Consider the following 22,594-nt stretch of genomic DNA (forward strand, 5'->3'; position numbering starts at 1 on the left):
CTTTAAAGAGATAGCTCAACCAAATTATGAATATTACTCAAATAGTCTATGATTGTGTGAACCACATTCCTGTGTACACACACAGACACTATTTGCATCCTTTAGCATTGATGACCAAAATAAACAAATCCATGAGAGTAAATGAAGCAAGCTCTCATTTGCATTCACAAATCATCTCTTGCTACAAGTATCTATTCTTCAATTACTACACCATATTCACCTCCACAGATTCATGATACTGTGTCTGATTTCACAGCATTTCACCATCCACATTATGCAGCCACAGCACGGGAGCCACTATGCTATATGCAGTATGTATAGTGTATACAAATAAGTAGCCACTGGATTTGCTTTTCAAGATGGCCAAGTGGTCGAAAGGGACAGATACCATTCAAGCTGTGTGTATGTGTGAGTGCCAGGGTAAGGGTCCATGTTACACAACTCACACATGGAGAGTGTAATGTTCAGTTTCCATGGTGAAAATGGAATCCAGCTCTGCGGCAAGGCCTGCTGATTGGCTGATATGCCCACTTGGGGTTGTGCTGTGAGTAGATGGCTGGCCAATAGGGTAGAGACAGCATTGGGGCTGTTGCTAAGGGGAGTCAGCTGGACTCATTGGAATCTACGCTCTCTCTCTCTCTCCTTCTGTGTTTTTCACTGACTCTCCCTCTCTCTCTCTGTCCTTCAGGCGGTATGTGTCTATCTACTACTCTTACTCTCTCTGTGTCTCTGGTGTATTGGTTGATTGTGGGTGAGGTGAGGAGAAGGGGCCAGTGAGAGGCAGCTCTAGAGGGTATGGGCTGTGAGTCATGTAACCAAGACCCTCCCTACATAAACCCAGTGCCCCCTGCCCCGCCTCCCCCGGACCATGTAGAAGTCACCTGACATCCTGTGGGTCCAGTGCTGCTGGCCTGGTCAGCCGCCCTCTACTACTTATTTGTCATCCCTCATTCCAATGTCTGTCTGCCAGAGCCAAGCACATAATCACCTCTCTCCGGATGAATCACACAGACATACATTTCTACACAGCCATCAGAGGACAGTCTGTGCAGCCTCCTTCTTTGCCAGTATGAATCTATATTCCTCCAATATATTGTCTGCAAATGATTTATCGTGACATATGTAATGTCTTACCCTCTGACATAATTGAAGTCCCAGTCATTAGCTTCCCATGGCACTTCATTGCTCTCGTGTGGCGCTTTTGCATGGAAGGTTTTGTGAACTCACGCAGTAGTCGAGACAAGATTCAGGGCATGTGAATCTTATGTTTGGATGAAAAAGGGGTCCTGTGTGGCGCTGTTGGTAGAGCATGGTTCTTGCAACAACAGGGTTGTGGGTTCAATGCCAATGGGTGACCAGTATTAAAATGTATGGCCTCACTACTGTGAGTCACTCTGAATAATAGTGTGCTAAATGAAAATGTAAAGTGCTTGTCTCATACAGTATGGAAGGAGCACAATACAACTGATTGGAGCACTTGAATACAGTAAGGGAACAGTAGGAGCATTGCTGTCATTTCTTTAAATAAATGTATTGATGGAAAGCTTTACAGTTGTCATTACTGAGTATGGAGGATGCTGTATGATTTGGGCAATATCTGCCAGAGAGAAAATGGAGTCTTTGCTACCTCAGTGTGGTGGTTTAAAAATAGCTTCTAGTTCTGTTGGCTTTATTCCAAATCCACACACACACCCTCTATCTTTCATTGGTGAAGTTCGTTCTGCATGTCCCGGTGCCCCAGGTGGGAGGAGATTTCAGTTAAGGACCAATGGAATGGTCTAAAATGAACAAACTTCTCCCACCCGGGGCACCAGGCAATGCAAAACGAACTTGCCGACTCTGTCTTTGTCCCCTCCCCCTTTTAATGTTGGGTGATTGACAGGAGACCCGCTTCCTCATTGGCCGGTGTGAATTAAATGGCGGTGTGTGGCCCCGCCCCTCCGGTCTCTGCACGTGGATCAGTCTGGTGTTAGAGCCTGAGCATCAGAGAGGAGAGGAAACCAGGAGAAGAGGAGAGGGACGAGAGAAAGAGGAGAGGATTGGGGGAGACGAGGAGGAGGACAGAGGAAAAGGGAGAGGAGCCAAGGTGTGAAAACAAAGGAAATAACAGGTAAAACAAGAAATGTGTGTATGTGTGTTCAGTAGGTGTGCAATTGTGTGTGTCTGCCTTTTTGCAAATATTGTTATGGTACGTCTACTGGTGTTTGTGTGTTGGGACATGTCTGTAAGTCTGTGTTCATATCGGACTACAGCACAATGCACAAACTGTAGCTTAATGTGTACATACTGTATTCTGTCTATGTCTGCAGATTGTGCAGCACAGTTAAGCATGCACACACACACACACACCCACACACATGCATATGCACACAGGCCCACACACACACTGTACTTAAACACAGTCAGCTGATTTGTCTCTAAGCCTCTGTTTAGACTCAGGCATCGACTTGTACTTTATAGCAACAGTGTTTTTGGTCTGTGTTGATGAGTGTGTTTGGTTGCTGTGACACGGTAGTAAAACAGAGATAGTAACATTATATTCCCGTGCTGGAGGTGATTAACATAGTGTCAATAGAAAGCTTTCCGATAGGGAGTGCTGCCTGCCAGTTTATTGCTAAAAGGCTAAAAGGTCATAGGGTTAAAATGAATTGGATATACCCAGTGTATTGTTCAGAAGTTTAATGACAATGCAGGCCTTTTAGATTCAAGCTTGCCAGGGGGTTTCCTAGTGTGCACAGCCCAGACAGGGAGCCTGATAGTGGGCTAAAGACGCTGGTGTCTTCCTTGTGCTAAAAATGGTTGGGCATCGTTGACCTACATTTAGTGCAGTATTTATACAGTACAGTGACTCACTCTCCTCTGGTGGCTGCAAATAGAATGAGTAAAGAATAGCCTTGTTTCCCCTCGTTAAACCACAACAACTCACCCACGTGGATACTAACACCCTAACACACACTCTGGGCATCAGGGTGCGTTTCTTCTGTGTCCACCACTGGTTACCAACCAGTGCACCCAACCACTTGACCATGGTGATTCTATTATGAGGTTAATGTTCAGCACACACACCAGCTGTCTGTTTTAATTTCCTCCCAAATAGGTTCCAGGTGGTCAGATTTGTGTGGGTGTTTGTGTTTCATTGCAGGAATTTAGTGGTAAATGTTTGTATTTGTTATTAGAGGTCAGGGGTGAGGGGTCAGTGTGATGGCTGTCTGAGGACACAGCCCCTCCACCCCCTGCAGTGTCACAGATCATACAGTGCCTGCCCTGCCAATACATGTTCCTAGTGATTATCACCATGACAACCAGACATTTGGATGTACTCGCCCAGACACACTTTCTCTGACACGTTAACACACACACACACACACAGACACAGACTCGCTCACTAACACACAACCACACACACTCCTTCACTGTTGTCGTCTTTGAAATGCCACCTGGTCTGTTGGTGTTCTTGCCACCTGGTCTGTTGGTAAAAAAAGACGCTCACCTCCGTCCCCCCTGTTCCAAGCCTGCAGTGGTACATTCCAGTACCCCTCTGAGGTCTGTGCTTTCTGGAGCATACAGAGGAAGAAGCCTCCATTTTGGAGAGAAGGTAGATGTGGGAAAGAAGGGGACGGAGAGCAGAGCTGTAGAAAGTTATTTTTAGAAAAGCAATTTATATTAATCTCCTGCTTTCTGCTTTGTGTCAACTCAGGTCAACATCAGCCTTTACATTGTCTTAAAAACATGGATTACCTACAGTAGGCTACATACATATGGTTTGTGGTGTCGAGGGTGTATGTGTCAGTTTGTCTGTTTGCTACCGTGTCCGTCTGTATTTCAGGCTGATTTGTGTAGTTTTGTATTATAGGTCTGACTGAGAAGTAGGGGGCCAAAATGTCAGTACATTTTCCAAAATTCCCAGGTTTTTCAGAAATCCCAGTTGGAAGAATCCTACAACCAGGATTTCTGGAAAACCTGTGCAATTTGAGAATGTTACCAGAATGTTGCAACTCTAAGTGCTGAGAAGTGAAAGCCCTCACTTTCCCAGCTCTCTCTCTGTCAGTTTGTTCTATTTGTTTAGGTGTGATCAGAGCCAGGTGTGGTGTGGTGGTGCAGCTCATCCCCCCATATAAGATAGTATCATTGTGGTTCCTGCACTGACTGTAGAGGCTCCGCCATGTTCACCCACACAGAGGGTAACACATCTGCACTGGGTTGCTATGCCACCAGCAGGCTGATACAAACACACTGTGTCAGTGTAGCGTAACAGGTGAGGATTATTGCTGTATTGGAATCAGTTGTTTCTGCCTCTTTGGTTGAGGGACACTACTGTTCTTGAGTCATTTTCAGAAAAGTTCAAAGCCAGGGTTTGACATTTTGCTTTAACCTCAACATTTCTGCAAACTTTGAGACTATTGTCTATTGAGGCAACTAAAATAGGAGATTTGAAAGCATATGACTTCCATTGGCAGATGTCTATTGTGCTCAGTGTTATTCTGCACCATGGCTGGTTGGTCACTGAGGCCAACATGTCTTCTAGTATAAACTAATTCTGAAGGAGTGGGATGGTCAGTCTCACCCCTGGAGCTGGCACCTGACTTGAGAGAAGAGATAGGAAGAGAGGAGAGAAGGGAAGGGATGGAGGAGAGAAAATCTAGATAGTGTATGAGGAGGAGTTGACTAAGAACAAGGTTATTCAGGAAAGGAATGTAACTGGTTTAGTAGTGTGATTGAATAATAAGTCATTGGAGAAGGGCTTCTTGCAGCAGTGGGGGAACTTCAGTTCTTTATGAACATCTATAGGCCCATATCACAGTTTAGAGGCGACTTATCCTCTTAGATGTTTATCTTTCCAGATGTTAATAAGAGATGCAATTAATAACGGATTTAAGACGTTTTTCCCTTTTCATAACCCACATAACACAAGCCACATACCACAACCCACATAACGACATCTGAACTAATGAATGGGTACTAATAATGGGAATGTCATAATATCATTGACACTCATATCTCAAGGGCCATTTACACATACACATACACCTACACACACACAGAGAGAGAGAGAGAGAGAGAGAGAGAGAGAGAGAGAGAGAGAGAGAGAGAGAGAGAGAGAGAGAGAGAGAGAGAGAGAGAGAGAGAGAGAGAGAGAGAGAGAGAGAGAGAGAGAGAGAGAGAGAGAGAGAGAGAGAGAGAGAGAGAGAGAGAGAGAGAGAGAGAGAGAGAGAGAGAGAGAGAGAGAGAGAGACAAAGAGATACACAATCACACTCCCTCTGCACTGAAATCCACACGCTAATTGAAAAACAAGTCAGCCGCCAGAGCACACAAACCTTCCTTATGCTTTCATTTCCCTAGAAACTGGTGTATGCATGCACAAACACACAGACATACACAAATGTACACACACACACACACACAAATAGCAGGGGGATGCAGACAGTCAGGTGCAGCCCTCACACACACATACACACACACACACACACACACACACACAAGCGCACAGTGAAGGAAAGGTGTCTCTGTAAAGCAGAGTCTTGATCTTGACTCTGGGGTAAATTATATCATTTGTTGCCAAGGATACAGGATGAGAGAGAGTGTGAGAGAGGCAGACATGTGGTGAGAGAGTGAGAGGCAGACATGTGGTGAGAGAGTGAGAGGCAGACATGTGGTGAGAGAGAGAGAGACAGACATGTGGAGAGAGAGAGAGACAGACATGTGGAGAGAGAGTGAGAGACAGAAATGTGGAGTGAGAGACAGACATGTGGAGTGAGAGACAGAGAGAGAGAGAGAGAGAGACAGACATGTGTAGAGAGAGAGTGAGAGAAGGAGTGAGGTAGACAGGAATTAGTCTTGTTGAATGGGGCTGGAATAGGAGATGTGACGAGGCGTTATGTGAGTGGCCAGAGAAAGGAAGGCAAAAATAAATTACATCCGACTGGTTGGTCAAAGGGGGCAGGGCCATCCTCACTCTCGCTTCTCTCGCTCTTCCTCTCTGCCTTCTCTACTGAGCCATTCCTTCCCTTTCTTTGTCTGTCTACTGAGGGGAGAAACGCCAGAGAAAACAGTGTTTGTGACAGAGAGGGAGCGGGAGAGAAAGAGGGAAAGAGAGGGGGGAGAGGGGAGGACAAGAGAGGAATGACAAGATGGAAGAATGGAATGGCAATACATACCTTCTTTTCAGACAATAACCCCTTTCATGTCCTCACATCTGTGTCCTACCTGACAGTGGTTTCTCCTCCCTCTCTCCTGTGCGTGTATGTGTGTGCCGGCTAGCAGAGGTAGTGGATGCCCGTTCTGTTTAACGGGACGTCAGACTGAAGCTGAAGTGGGCTGCTGTCTCGCTCTCCCTGAGTGAGTGGCATCTTCACACAGCTGGGACCAGAGAGACTGTCTCCCCCTCTCTCTCTCTCTCTCACAGCACTCAGCAGCAAGGTAAGACTAGAATGCTCCTTCTCCTCTCTCACACACACACACTGGCAGGGGGTCACAGTAAGAGACCGAGGTTGCCCCGGAGAGGGATATGTATTTCTCTGGTGACAGAGACACCAGTTACCATGGAGATATAGTAAGGTTTGGGGACAGTGATTTCTCTGGTGACAGTGTCATGGATGGAGACACCAGTCTTCTTGGTGACAGACACAGATGGAGGGCTGCAGACTGAAGCAACTGACTGACTGTCCCTCTCTTTGTGCTGCTGGAGATACTAAAGATGAAATGTGGAGCCACCCCCTTCCTCCACCCTCCACTCACTCAGCTATACAGTACACTTCTCCATTTGTCTTATGAAATGCCCATTCTCTCTCTCGCTGTCTCTCTCTCTCTGACTCTCCTTCTACTCCCTCTCTGTGCATTGGAAACAGAATTCCTGCATGTGTGTGTTAGAGGTCATGTGTGAGACACGGCTTGGGGTAGAATAGTAGTGGGGGAGTATAGATAGAGGTATTTGTGGAGGAAATGGAATCATTATTGATTGCTATGGTGATCTCAGGCACCAGGCAGGAAGCACTAGAGACACGCTGACCATTGCAACTCTGTATACTGTATTGTGTATGTGATGTGGACCAGATAGAGATGAGATACACTACATGACCAAAAGTATGTGGACATCTGCTTGTCGAACATCTCATTCCAAAATCATGGGCATTAATATGGAGTTGGTCCCCTCCTGTGCTGCGAAAACAGCCTCCACTCTTCTTGGAAGGCTTTCCACTAGATGTTGGAACATTGCTGCGGGGACTTGCTTCCATTCAGCCACAAGACCATTAGTGAGGTCGCGCACTGATGTTGGGCAATTAGGCCTGGCTTGCAGTCGGTGTTCCAATTCAGCCCAAAGGTGTTCGATGGGGTTGAGGTCAGGGCTATGTGCTGGCCAGTCAAGTTCTTCCACACCAATCTCAACAAACCATTTATGTATGGATCTTGCTTTGTGCACAAAAGAATTATCATACTGAAACAGGAAAGGGCCTTCCCCAAACTGTTGCTACAAAGTTGGAAGCACTGAATCGTCTAGAAAATCATTGTATACTGTAGTGTGAAGATTTCCCTTCACTGGAACTAAGGGCCTAGCCCGAACCATGAAAAACAGCCCCAGACATTATTTCTCCTCCACCATACTTTACAGTTGGCACTATGCATTGGGGCAGGTAGCATTCTCCTGGCATCCGCAAAACCCAGGTTTGTCCATCGGACTGCCAGATGGTGAAGCGTGATTCATCACTCCAGAGAATGTTTCCACTGCTCCAGAGTCCAATGGCGGTGAGCTTTACACCACTCCAGCCGACGCTTGGCATTGCACATGGTGTTTTTGGTCTTGTGTAAGGCTGCTCGGCCATTGAAACCCGTTTGTGACCAACCGCCCTGATTTGGTCTTATGTAGCAAATTTGAAATTGTGTTTTTTACATTGGATAAAAGCAGAGACACAGAGCTACAAAATGGTATATCATACACTGTATTTGAGGAACAATGGGAAAGTAATTCTGCTTCGAAAATTGATAAACTTGTAACCTCACTTTTGAGAAAAGGGCCTTTGAATGTTTCAGCATCGTTTACACCCTCTTAAGCTTTAGCCCCACCCATCTCTTTAAGGGTTGATCCGAGCGTTCTGTCCTAACAACAACAGTCTAACAACAAAGCTAACATTGGCTAGCTTGCTAGCTACTTCCAGATACAAATGAGAGAACAGCTAACTGACCATTTTACTCACCCTTGCAGAGCTGGTTAGGCTGTTTTTATGTTATCCAGAGCGTTGGTGTCTTTAACTGTGCTGCTAGCAGCAATTTACTTTTTTTGCCAACGTTTACTGACACCGGCCATATTCATTGGGGGTTGAGCATTCGTAAATTCGTCAGTTATTCTGCGCTCTAGCACACTCCAGAGTGCTCTGAAATCGGAGTAGATAGCCAGAGCAAATTTACCAGCTACTTTGATCAACAGTTGTCGCAGTGACAATCTATTGAAATGGTTACTTGCATAGTGGAGTCTTTTGTTAAGACATGTAGCTAGCTTGCTAGGTCAACAATGAATCATAATCCCAACTCATGATGTTACTACCCTGTATTAATCTGCAGGTAGCTAACCAACCCAGTTCAATGTTAGCTAGCTAACATTAGTCTATAACTAGCAAAGCAAATGGCTTTGAGATACGAATAATAAGATCATACATGTAATGTTAGCTTGCAAACCCGCCAGCTAATGTTAGCTAGCTAGCTAACAGTATACTAACTTGAAATGAAAACGACTTTGTCATAATTAGAAATGTCTAATATCTGAAAATGTAGCTAGCTAGACTATTTTACCCTTATACATCATGGATGGATGCCTCACAAATGCCATGGTTGCCCTTAGTTTGAAGATGTAATCCAGAGACAGTTGTTTTCTCAATCTCCTTAGCTATCATACTTTAATTCCACTGATTTCAAAACTTGGTCCTTCAGAAAGTGGAGAGCAACACTTATGCAGTTCTACTATGCAATACTTTAAAAAAAGCAGTGTTAGACAGGATTACCTACACATACTGACCAGCTCAAATAGACAGAAGTGTGTTATATTGCAGACCAATCTGAACTCATCTCTCGGCATGTCCAGCCCATTCATTATCTCAGCAAAATCATGGCTAGCGGGAAGATTGCTGTCTTTTTCTGTGGCTAATCCAACTAGGCTCGTAATTTAACAATTGTATTCGTATTTACAGATGGCATACAAGTCTGTTATTAAGGCACATGAAAGTTCACATGTTCCAGAAGGCATTTCTGCCAAAAAACGCATTTTGGTTAAAAAGAAAGTGAAGTAGTGACTCGCAACATACACCTAGTTTCCTGAAACAAGTCACATTTCATGACGCTCCGGACGAACAGTTGTTGTGCTGGCACTGTACTCCGTAGTGAGTGTTGCAACCAAGGACAGACTAATTTTACACGCTTCGCACTTCAGCGCTGGGCGGTCCCATTCTGTGAGCTTGTGTGGCCTACCATTTCGCGGCTGAGCCGTTGTTGCGTCTAGACATTTCCACTTCACAATAACAGCACTTACAGTTGACTGGGGTAGCTATAGCAGGGCAGACATTTGACGGACTGACTTGTTGGAAAGGTGGCATCCTATGACAGTGCCATGTTGAAAGTCACTGAGCTCTTTTGTAAGGCCATTCTACTGTCAATGTTTGTCTATGGAGATTGCATGGCTGTGTGCTCGATTTTATTCACCTGTTAGCAACAGGTGTGGCTGAAATAGTCTAATCCACTAATTTGAAGGGATGTCCACATACTTTTGTATATACAGTGTATGAGCGGTCTATCTATCATGTATTTTGTATAAACAATACATTCTTTATTATTCTAAGTGTGTGTGTGTGTGCATTTGTTTGTGTGCATAATGTTTCTGTGAGAGACAATGCACAGTGCTGCATACTGGTATCTGTGTGAGAGAGGGTTAGTGTATGTGTGTATACAGTGTTTGCTGTATATTGACAGCTACAGTAGATGAGTAAGCAAAGTCTATTCTCTGCCTGTGGACACAAGGAGGATGTAAAAATAGCTATTTTTCCCCTACACCCTCTCACCCCCTGAATTAGAGAGATTTCCTGTGTGCTGACATACTATAATCCCTCTGCGGTCTCACACACACACACACACACGTGCACACACACATACATACACGTGCACACACACATACATACACGTGCACGCACACACACTCCATAGACAAAGATTGGGGCAGCAGGTAGCCTAGTGGTTAGAGCGTTGGGCCAGTAACCAAAAGGTTGCTGGATTGAATCCCCAAGCTGACAAGGTAAAAATATGTCGTTCTGCCCATGAACAAGGCAGTTAACCCGCTGTTCCCCGGTAGGCCGTCATTGTAAATAAGAATTTGTTCTGAACTGACTTGCCTAGTTAAATAAAGGTTAAAAAAAAAAAAATTAAATACATAAAAAAAACACACACAGGGCTGATATCATGTTCCCCCTCTCACCTGTCCTCCTTTTGTTGTCCTAATTCATTAATGGCACAAGCCTGGAGGCAGACATGTACCTGTAGACTCACTAGATCTGACATACATTATGGTGAAGAATGCATCCATGGAGCATAGATCTCTAGAAGTGCTAGATTATTGGATATGTAACTTGGAAGAACACTATAGAATCAAGATATTATAATGCATATTTGCAGCCCTCACAAACACTCTTACCATATATTTGATAACTTTGTCTTATAAAATGTTCTGAGTTCTTGTTCTACCTAAAGTCTATATCGCTTTGGGCAATTCCACGGTAACGGAATTACACTTTGACTCAGATCTTTCACTTTAAAATGTATGTCAAACAAAAACCATTGATTTCAGAGTTTAACAAACCATACAACTCTATGCACAAGGACTACTTTGAGCAGCCCCCCCCCCCCCTCGTCCATCCATAACCCCTGCTTGAAAGAGCGATTGTCCATTCATCAGAATGAAGTGCACAGAAGTTGGGGGGAGGGGTGTGGCTGATTGAGTGGCCAGACAAGTGAAGGAGCAGGAAGGAAGGAAGGAAGGAAGAAAGGAAGGAAGAAAGGAAGGAAGGAAGGAAGGAAGGAAGGAAGGAAGGAAGGAAGGAAGGAAGGAATTAGTGTTTCTGGCTGCTTTACACAATGAGTACAATGTGTGTTTACTCTGATTCACTAAGTCACAGGCCAGTTCCCTGGGTCGGAATATTTGGGTTTTACTGATAATAAGGCAGCATGTTTACCTCAATTTGACTTGACTCCAAACACGCATTCGCAAACACACACACACACACGCATGCAAGCATACACACACACTCGCACACACAATTGTATTAATTGAGCAGATCCTATGGATGGGCAGCGCTTTAAGTTATTTATTCAGTGTATAAGAAAAGTAGTGAAACCATAACAGGCAAAACTGGCGTTTCAGTTTAGCATCATAGTATCTCGGGATAAGAGAAAAGGATGAGGATTAAGAGAGAGAAAGGAGAGACTCATTCAAAGGTAGGTCAGACATGGGCATGGCCACACACAGCTGACTGGCCTTGTTTTCCCTTGTCACTGCAACTACTGTACCAAACATCTGAATGGAATGGAGCTGATTTGCAAACCACAATTTAGTCAGAGAGATCATTTAGGACATGTAATAACTTGCAATGTACAGCTGTCCATATGGAACATATAAGAGACATTCCTTATGTGCATGTGTGTTTGCATTGTGCTTTAGTACAGAGTAGTATTATCATTATTATAAACATCATAGAGCTTCAATGCCATACAACACTCCTTCCGTGGCCTCCAACTGCTCTTAAATGCAAGTAAAATTAAATGCATGCTCTTCAACCGATCGCTGCCCGCACTCGCCCGCCGGTCTAGCATCACTACTCTGGACGGTTCTGACTTAGAATATGTGGACAACTACAAATACCTAGGTGTTTGGTTAGACTGTAAACTCTCCTTCCAGACTCACATTAAGCATCTCCAATCCAAAATTAAATCTAGAAACATACCCTCATAAAACTGACCATCCTACTGATCCTTGACTTCGGTCATTTACAAAATATCCTCCAACACTCTACTCAGCAAATCGGATGTAGTCTATCACAGTGCCATCCGTTTTGTCACCAAAGCCCCATATACCACCCACCACTGCGATCTGTATGCTCTCGTTGGCTGGCCCTCGCTACATATTCGTCGCCAGACCCACTGACTCCAGGTCATCTATAAGTCTTTGCTAAGTAAATCCCCGCCTTATCTCAGTTCACTGGTCACCATAGCAGCACCCACCCATAGCACGTGCTCCAGCAGGTATATTTCACTGGTCACCCCCAAAGCCAACTTCTCCTTTGGTCGCATTTCCTTCCAGTCCTCTGCTGCCAATGACTGGAACAAATAGCAAAAATCACTGAAGCTGAATACCTATATCTCCCTCTCTAACTTTAAGCATCAGCTGTCAGAACAGCTTACCGATCATTGCACCTGTACATAGCCCATCTGTAAATAGCCCACCCAAATACCTCATCCCCATATTGTTATTCATTTATTGTGCTCCTTTGTACCCCAGTATCTCTCTTTGCACATTCATCTTCTGCACATCTATCACTCCAGTGTTTAATTGCAAAATTGTAATTATTTCACCACTATGGCCTATTTATTGCCTTAACTCCAAAATCTTACTAGATTTGCACACACTGTATATAGACTTTTCTATTGTGTTATTGACTGTACGTGTGTTTATTCCAAGTGTAACTCTGTTGTTTGTGTCGCACTGCTTTGCTCTATCTTGGCCAGGTCGCAGTTGTAAATGAGAACTTGTTCTCAACTGGCCTACCTGGTTAAATAAAGGTGAAATAAAAATAAGATTAAAAAAATGGGAAAGTCATTTTCACTGTCAGATAAAGTACATTCATACACACACGTTCTCCATTTCTGTTGCTGTCTCACACATGCATATTCCATCTATAAATTGAAAATCAGCTCTGCCCCCTTTTCTATCTCCCTCCCTGCTATCTCTGTGGCCCTCTTTATGTCCAGACTAGAATGGTTGGAGACTAAAGCGGTTGCTATGATCTGTCCTCTTAAGAGAACCAGGCAGGCAGGCCTTTATCAGTGGCTGGCCACAGGCTGCAGTTGCTGCTGGGAGTTGGTGATCAGAGAGGGGCTGGTTGCAGGGTGCAGGTCTGGTTGACTGGTGATAAACTGCCTGCCTGCTCACCACAAACAAACTACTGTTCCAGTAGATTAGGAGGCAGACACGGAGAGAAAGTGAAACAGAAAAGGAGAGAGGAGAGGATAGTGTTGTGTGTGTGTGTGTGTAGCTGCAACTAATTTCTTTGTTGTTATTATAGTAAAGCTGATCTTGGACCAGTGCCTAAAGGTAAGTAGGCGTGTGGACGATAGCAGTTATAATGTGTACCATTGTAGGGATTTGTAGTGCAGTGTTGGAGGTGCATTAACATGTACAGTGGTGTAAGTAAATTACTTTTACTTAAGTATATTTTTGGGCTATCTGTACTTTACATTATGTAAGCGGACCAAGTACCTTGAGGTTGCTCTAAAGCGGAAAGGTGGAATAAACGAGTCAGGTACAGGTAATTGTTCATTAATTAATTCTTAATTGAACAAAGTTCTCTATTGAGGTATTTATTTCTTCTTAAACACTACAACACATTCAAGGATTATCTCCCAAGGAAAACACAAATCTTCTTTACAAGAATAAGGAACATAAGGAGAGTATCTTTAAACTATAACACAAATCATGGGTGTGTCACCGCCTTAACGATCCGTCCGTGGAGAGGTCCCTTCGGGTGGTGGTCCGGATCGAGGTAGTTTGTCCCCTTCATCTCCCTTCTGAAAGGTACGTCCTCTCCCTTGGAGAAGCAAACACTCTTTTCTTTCTCCCCCCTCTGCCAGTTCCCTCCTCTCTCTTGTAGGGGGAAGAGAATAGCTCATTAGTACCATCAGCTGTGCTTAATTGCCTCTGATCACCTTGACTCACATGCCGGGCTGGGCTTCTGTCAGTGGGAGCAGCCTGCCCTCTGGTGGTCCTTCCACATACCTCCCCCCTCAGGACCGGACTGGAGGGTCGGGCACCAGACGCACCATCTTGGTCGCGCGTCTGCATTCCCATCTGGCTATTCTGTTGTTATTGTTTCTCTTGCTGGCCATCCACGCGAGGGGAGCATGGTCAGTAACGAGGGCAAACCTACACCCGAGTAGGTAGTACCAGAGATAATCGAGGGCTCACTTAATGGCTAGGCCTCTTTCTCTACGGTAGCATATCTCTGTTCCTGATCACTGAGCTTCCAACTTATAAAGAGATAGGCCTCTCTGCTTCGCCTTCACCCTGAGCTAAGACGGCGCCGAGCCCCGTATCTGAGGCATCTACTTGCACAATGAACTCTTGGGAGAAGTCAGGAGCATGCGGGACGGGATCAGAGCACAGGCTATCTTTTAGCAACTTCCGTCTCGTCCTTTCACACTAACCGGTTTGGCAAGTTTTTCTTGGTGAGGTTTGTGAGGGGGTTGGCAATGGTTGCATATCTTGGGATGAAACGGCGTCCCGCTTTGTCTGGGGCCGAGGTCAGTCCCGAATGGCCTGTGGGCATATTTTTCAGTTCCCCACAGTGTATCCCAGGTATTCCGCTTCAGACAGACCCAAGCAGTGTTTTTTTGGGATTGGCCCTGTACCCTCCAGGCTCACGAGCACTGCCCGTAGTCTCAGGAGGTGGCTATCCCAGTCCTCGCTGTGGATGACCACATCGTCTATGTACGCCGCCACGTACTATTGATTGGGTTGTAGAATGGCATCCATGAGGCGTTGGAAAGTTGCTGCAGCCCCATGCAGTCCGAAGGGCATCTTCATACTGAAAAAGCTCCTCCGGTGTGGCGAAGGCAGTCTTTGGACTGTCCTTGGGAGCCACCGGCACTTGCCAATAGCCCTTCATCAAATCCAGGATGGTGATGAACTTGGCTTTCCTAAGCGCTCCAGGAGTTTATGCACGTGGGGCATGGGATACTTGTCGAACGTAGAGATGGCGTTGTGTCTGTATTTCTTCCTCTGCTCCAGAGGACGAGGCCGAGGCTAGGTTTCCTTGTAGGCTTGGATTGGTTTTGCATCTCAGGCTAGGCATCTCAGGCTTGGATTAGTTTTGTTATTTCTCTGCATTCCTGCCCCCCTGTGATAGGAAGACCTGGTCCCCTTTGTCCGGTGCGTAACGTCACCTGCCGAAGCTCCTTATATAGGGGACAGTCTCTCCCGATCAATAATGGAACCTTCAGCTGGGGTACTTTCGCCCTGACTGTACACCTTCCTTTCGGCGTGAGAATGGACAGAATCAGGGTGGGGTAATAGTGGGTGTCTCCATGGATACAGGAGACGGCTACTTTGTCTGGCAGCAGTGTTGCTATGGTCACCTGCTCCTCCACTAAAGTAACCATACTTCCCGAGTCGAGAATGGCTACCATGTCTCGTCCTTCTATTCGAGCCGGAATCTCTGGGGCTGGGGCTATTTCTGCTAACCAAGAGGGGTAATCCTGCCGTCTCGGACCAGGATGCGCGGGGACGGCCAGCGCTGACTCGGTGGCCATGGACTCGTCCTTTCTGGGACATTGTGGGGCGTAATGGTCCGGAGACTGGCATTTATAGCACCGACCCTGTTGTGTGATTTCTCCCTCTTCCGGAGTGGGTTCGGTCATTTTGGTGGCGGACGTGCCGGGATTAGTCAGGGAACGGGCTTGTCAGAGTCCTTCCGGTCCTCTTTGTCCCCTTTTAACAACTCCCATGTTGACGGCTGAAGACGGGTTAGCTTGGTCCTTCCACAATCACTATTTATATTTTTGACTACTTTTACTTCCCTACATTCCTAAAGAAAATTATGTACTTTTTACTCCATGAATTTTCCCTGACATGCAAAAGTACTCGTTACATTTTGAATGCTCGTTACATTTTTTTATGCTTTCATGCACCTATCAAGACAACACCCCTGGTCATTCCTACTGCCTCTGATCTGGCAGACTCAATAAAAACAAATTATTTGTTTGTAAATTATACGTATTGGAGTTTGCCGCTGGCTATCCGTAAATTAAAAACACAAGAAAATCGTACCGTCTGATTTGCTTTGGGCTGAGATCCCGCTAATGGGATCGATATGACAACAGCCAGTGAAAGTGCAGGGCGCCAAATTCAAAACAACAGAAATCCCATAATTAAAATTCCTCAAAGATACAAGTATTTTACATCATTTTAAAGATACACTTCTTGTTAATCCCACCACAGTGTCCGATTTCAAAAAGGCTTTACGACGAAAGCAAACCAAACAATTATGTTAGGTCAGAGCCAAGTCACAGAAAAACACAGCCATTTTTCCAGCCAAAGAGAGGAGTCACACAAAGCAGAAATAGAGATAAAAGTAATCACTACCTTTGATGATCTTCATCAGATGACACTCATAGGACTTCATGTTACACAATACATGTATGTTTTGTTCGATAAAGTTCATATTTCTATAAAAAAATCTCGGTATACATTGGCGTGTTACGTTCAGTAGTTACAAAACATCCAGTGATTTTTTTCAGAGAGCCACATCAATTTACAGTTTTATAATAAAAATTGATTTAAGATACAATTACTATGCACGGAATTATAGATACACTTCTCCTAAATGCAACCGCTGTGTCAGATTTCAAAAAAGCTTTACTGAAAAAGCACACCATCCTATAATCTGAGTACAGCGCTCAGAGACCAAAACAACCCAAACAGATATCCACCATGTTGTGTAGTCAACAGAAGTCAGAAATAGCATTATAAATATTCACTTACCTTTGATGATCTTCATCAGAATGCACTCCCAGGAATCCCAGTGCCACAATAAATGTTTGTTTTGTTCGATAATGTCCATAATTGATGTCCAAATACCTCCTTTTTGTTTACGTGTTTAGCCCGGTAATCCAAATTCATGATGCGCGATCACTAGGTCCAGACGAAAAGTAAAAAAGTTAATTTACAGTCCATAGAAACATGTCAAACGAAGTATAGAATCAATCTTTAGGATGTTTTTAACATAAATCTTCAATAATGTTCCAACCGGAGAATTCCTTTGTCTTCAGAAATGCAATGGAACTCAAGCTAACCCTCACGTGAACGCGCGTGGCCAGCTCGTGGCTCTCTGGCAGACCTCTGACTCATTCCCCTCTCATTCGCCCCCACTTCACAGTAGAAGCATAAAACAAGGTTCTAAAGACTGTTGACATCTAGTGGAAGCCTTAGGAAGTGCAATTTGACCCCATAGCCACTGTGCATTCGATAGGGAATGAGTTGAAAAACTACAAACCTCAGATTTCCCACTTCCTGGTTGGATATTTTCTCAGGTTTTTGCCTGCCATATGAGTTCTGTTATACTCACAGACATCATTCAAACAGTTTAGAAACTTCGGAGTGTTTTCTATCCAAATCTACTAATAATATGCATATATTAGCAACTGGGCCTGAGTAGCAGACAGTTTACTCTGGGCACCATATTCATCTAAACTACTGTCGTGTCTTTGGCTATGCCGGATTAAGTGATTATGCTATTCTATAAAATAATTTCTCCGTAATTAAGATGACCTGATTGAGCTAATCATGTAAATGTAATTAACTAGAGAGTCGGGGCACCACAAAATAATATTTATAGAGCTGTTATCTTCCGAATAAACTCTTAAAGATTTAGTAATATTTTACATCAATAGCAGTCAATATTAATCGTCACCTTAATTCAGTCTCATCTGAAAGTTGTAAATTCTTGGTTATCTTCACGAACCCTGGCTAACAAGTTGAATCAGCAATGCAAAATTGGGTTTAATTATTTATTTACTAAATACCTAACTAATCACACAGAATTACACATACACATAATTAATCATAACTTGATTACAAATTACGTCATAAAGGAAAACGTCCCTAGTGGGCGGAACAGATATGACAGCTTGTTACACAAAAGAAAAGGGTCTGGGTTTGAAGGAAGAAGTTGTGCTATCGTAAATACAGTATCTTATGCATTCTAAATTACCGCCCATTTGGAAAAGGAAAATGCAATAAATATTTACTCTGAGCTGCGCTTCGGTAGGTTGGTGGTAGATGGAAGGCCGTGTTGCCAAACCGAGTCCTTTGTCCTTTGAAGAATGTCTCTGGTGGTCAATTGGATACGTTGTAGGAACGTCGTTGTGTGATAGACGGGACACTGTCTGTTCCTTCCTAACCCTCGTTTGCAGCTGCTGTTGCTAACTCAATGGCTAGGAGGTATCACTTCTGTAGTGAATAAGAGTTCAAAGTTCATACCATTCACAACCAAAGCTCACGCTGATGTTGGCTTCGTTCTGTAGTTATTATCTGAACCATTCTGACATCAGACCGTCGTCCTCACATCCTCGAAACAGAAGGTTATATTGTCGTCAAGGCTTTCTATAGGAAGGGAGAGGAGGGCGTGTTTGAAAAGTTTTATAACCCATGTCCCTTCACAGGGACGGGCCACTGATTAAGCAGAGCCCTAACCTTATGAAAACCCAAATCTCTCATTTGGAAGCTAAAATTACATTTCCTCTCTTCACCAATAATTATATATTCAAACATTTAACTTGAACAACAATTCCATGTGAATCCGATAACTCTGATGTGTAGACTTTCCACTGTAGAGTTTGTCATCTTATCATTGAGGAGAATGTCTCAGATGACAACCGAACTGACATCATATTCATTAAGTACCACCGCATATGTTCAATTGGTCGGTTTACCAGAATATAGTTCATTTCCCCCCACCTTCTGATGTTCCCAGAATCTCTATGTTAACCAAGGGGTTTGCAAATGTAACATCAGTAGGGTAGAGAGAGGAAAAAGGAGGGAAGAGGTATTTATGACTGTCGTAAACCTACCCCCAGGCCAAGGTCATGACACTACTCAATACTGCCCCCAGCCATAACAAGTTAATAAGGAATTTGAAATGATTTATACTTTTACTTTTGATTCTTAAGTATATTTAAAACCAAATACATTTAGACTTTTACTCATTTAGTATTTTATAGGGTTGCTTTCACTTTTTTAAATTAAAGTATCTTTACTTTTACTCAAGTATGACAATTGGGTGCTTTTCCCACCACTGACAGTGTAGAGCCCTCTAACTCAACTCTGGACCTCTAAGCCAGTTCCACTGAATTTTTCCATTGTTCCCCTCTAATCAGGGACTGCTTTAGACCTGGGACACCAGGTGTATGCAATTAAATATTAGGTAGAACAGAAAACCAGCAGGCTCTGGATGTCGTAGGGTAAGAGTTGAGTACCCTTGGTGTAGAGACTCTGTACAGAGACTGATTGTCAAGCATGATGTGGCTCGTGATTGATTTCTACATGTTGTTTTTGTGGTTTAGAAACTGAACATTATTTTATAGTTTAGCAACTGAACAGTCTGTCACCCTTTCTCTCTCTCTCTCTCTAGGTTGTGAATTAAAGTTAGTATAAGAAAGACAGACGGGTTGTGTAACCCTCAGTTTTATAGTGGAGGGCTTTACAGACACAGACCAAGTGTGGGGAGTATTTCTACCTCTGTGTACAGTACATTTTATTCATTTAGCAGACACTCTTATCCAGAGCGTCTACAGTTAGTATATTCATCTTAAGATAGCTAGGTGAGACAACCACATACCACATATCACAGCTAGTAAGTACATTTTTTCTCAATAAAGTTAGTGCTAGCAGGAAAAAAAAAAAGTTTTTGTTTATTTTACAGTTGTTTTTTTACTGTTTGTGTCCATGTCAATCTTTCGTCTTGCTTGTATACTAAAGTGTGTGTTCATGTATGTTTGCTCATGTTCTATCTTAACTCATTGTTATGTAGATTCGTTGCTGTGTTTATAGATACAGTATTTCCAATTATTAACTTCTGAAAATCTGTTCCCTGAAGTTCCTAAAGCAGTTGTGCAAGTGTATATTATGTATGCATGGTGTGTGTTAAGTGTGTGCTTGTCCTTTCCCAAGCTGGATGTATCACCCAGCAGAGCAGTATTCTGGCCGTAACACCAGGGACTCCTACCCTGCTGGAAGACCTTCCAGAGGAACATGGGCCCTCGTCAACAGTCGCCCCTGGGGCCCTCCAAATAGGTGAGCTCTCTTCTTGCACCACTGCCTACTGACCCAATCACAACCCTTCTTGTTCTGTAGTCTGTGCTGAGCCAATGGTAACCCTCCTTTCTCTACTGTAGGTTCAATGGAGGAATCAACCAATCTCACCACCTAAACAAGATTTATTCAGACAGGTGAGGGAAAACTCTCAATTGTTCAGATCTTACATTGTGTGTAGAAAGTCCACAGTCACCTTAATGTAGTGATTCCTTCTTTCTCTCTGGAACATAGGGGGGGCAGGCCACCTTTCCATGCCCAGGGCAGGGGCCCTCATCAGGACCAGAGATTAGCACCACGACCCTGGGACCAGAAGGACCAGGCTTATGAGACCCATGGCTGGCACCAGGACTCCCCACGGTCATTTCACAACCATGGTCGCAACCAAGGGGGCAACCAAGCAGGACCTGAGGAACCATTCACCAGCTGGGACTCCTACAAAAACCAGCCTACCAGGGTGAGATGGGGAGAGGGCAGCACTCTATAAATACTGTACATAACTCTTTTTATAAACTGGGCGATTCGAGCCCTGAATGCTGATTGGCTGACAGCCGTTGTATATATCAGACCATAAACCACCGGTATGATGAAACATGTATTTTTACTGCTCTAATTAGACTACCGTTCAAAGGTTTGGGGTCACTTCAAAATGTCCTTGTTTTCTATGAAAACATACATGAAATTAGTTGCAAAATGAATAGGAAATATAGTCAAGACGTTGACAAGGTTATAAATAATGATTTTTAATTGAAATAATAATTGTGTCCTTCAAACTTTGCTTTCGTCAAAGAATCCTCCATTGCATCAGTTACAGCCTTGCAGACCTTCGGCATTCTAGTTGTCAATTTGTTGAGGTAATCTGAAGAGATTTCACCCCAAGCATCCTGAAGCACCTCCCACAAATTGGATTGGCTTGATGGGCACTTCTTACTTAAAGTCAGGACGTTGGCCTGGGCGGTAGGTTTATGACAGTCATAAATACCTCTTCCCCCCTTTTTTCCTCTCTCTACCCTACTGAGGTTACATTTGCAAAACCCTTGGTTAACATAGAGATTCTGGGAACATCAGAAGGTGGGGAGAAATTAACTATATTCTGGCAATCCAATCTATGCGGTGGTACTTAATGAATATGTCAGTTCGGTTGTCATCTGAGACGTTCTCATCAATGATAAGATGACAAACTCTACAGTGGAAAGTCTACACATCAGAGTTATCGGATTCACATGGAATTGTTGTTCAATTTAAATGTTTGAATATGAAATTATTCGTGATGAGATGAAATGTGATTTTAGCTTCTAAAATGTGAGATCTGGGTTTTCATAAGATAGGGCTGCTCAATCAGTGACCCGCCCCTGTGAAGGGACATGGGCAATAAAACTTTTCAAACATGCCCTCCTCTCCCTTCCTATATAAGCCCTATATAAGCCCTTGACGATAATATAACTTCCTGTTACTTCCAGTATGGTTCAGATAATAACTACAGAACGAAGCCAACATCAGCGTGAGCTTTGGTTGCGAATGGTATGAACTTTGAACTCTTATTCACTACAGAAGTGACACCTCCTAGCCGTTGAGTTAGCAACAGCAGATGCAACAAGGGTTAGGAAGGAACAGACAGAGTATCCCGTCTATCACCCAACGACGTTACTGCAACGTATCCAATTGACAACCAGAGACATTCTTCAAAGACTCGGTTTGGCAACACGGCCTTCCATCTACCACCAACCTACCGAAGCGCAGCTCAGAGTAAATATTTATTGCATTTTCCTTTTCCAAATGGGCGGTAATTTAGAATGCATAAGATACTGTATTTACGATAGCACAGCTTCTCCCTGTGTCCCTCAGTCTTCCCGCTCTTTCACTCAAACCCAGCCCTTTTCCTTTGTGTAACAAGCTGTTATATCTGTTCCGCCCGCTAGGGACGTTTTCCTTTATGACGTGATTTGTAATCAAGTTATGATTTAATTATGTGTATGTGCAATATAAAAAAAAAAATATATATATATATATATATATATATATATATATATATATATATATATATATATATATATATATATAGAATAGCATGTCATATCACTTAATCCGGCATAGCCAAAGACACAACATTACCATACGGTCAAGATGCTCCCACAACAGCTCAATAGGGTTGAGATCCGGTGACTGGGCTGGCCACTCCATTATAGACAGAATAGCAGCTGACTGCTTATTCCCTAAATAGTTCTTGCATAGTTTGGCGCTGTGCTTCGGTCATTGTCCTGTTGTAGTAGGAAATTGGCTCCAATTAAGCGCTGTCCACGGGGTATGGCATGGCGTTGCAAAATGGAGTGATAGCCTTCCTTCTTCAAGATCCCTTTTACCCTGTACAAATCTCCCACTTTACCACCACCAAAGCACCCCCAGACCATCACATTGCCTCGACCATACTTGACAGATGCCGTCTTTTCAGTGGCGTGCCGTGGGCCTGGGGCCTGGGCCTTCAG

General features: G+C 43.8%; 1 protein-coding gene across 6 annotated transcripts in view; it reads left to right on the forward strand.

Moving 5' to 3' along the window:
* The first annotated feature begins 1,921 nt into the window (after window positions 1-1,921).
* Window positions 1,922-22,594, forward strand: part of LOC139387823 (lysine-specific demethylase 6B-like) — a 36,464-nt gene continuing 15,791 nt past the window's right edge. Inside the window, exons 1-5 of one of the 6 annotated variants that reach the window (XM_071134069.1) lie at window positions 1,922-2,110; window positions 6,263-6,418; window positions 19,971-20,093; window positions 20,195-20,248; window positions 20,346-20,568. In XM_071134069.1, coding sequence (XP_070990170.1) covers window positions 19,975-20,093; window positions 20,195-20,248; window positions 20,346-20,568 — 396 coding nt within the window. In that variant the 5' untranslated portion in view covers window positions 1,922-2,110; window positions 6,263-6,418; window positions 19,971-19,974. Of the gene's footprint in view, window positions 2,111-4,066; window positions 4,256-6,259; window positions 6,419-13,217; window positions 13,341-19,970; window positions 20,094-20,194; window positions 20,249-20,345; window positions 20,569-22,594 lie in introns of those variants that run through there. The other 5 variants (XM_071134070.1, XR_011629225.1, XM_071134071.1 and 2 more) reach the window with 5 other exon arrangements.

This window comes from Oncorhynchus clarkii, chromosome 29 (genome assembly GCF_045791955.1).
Source record: "Oncorhynchus clarkii lewisi isolate Uvic-CL-2024 chromosome 29, UVic_Ocla_1.0, whole genome shotgun sequence".
NCBI classification, from domain to species: Eukaryota; Metazoa; Chordata; class Actinopteri; order Salmoniformes; family Salmonidae; genus Oncorhynchus; species Oncorhynchus clarkii.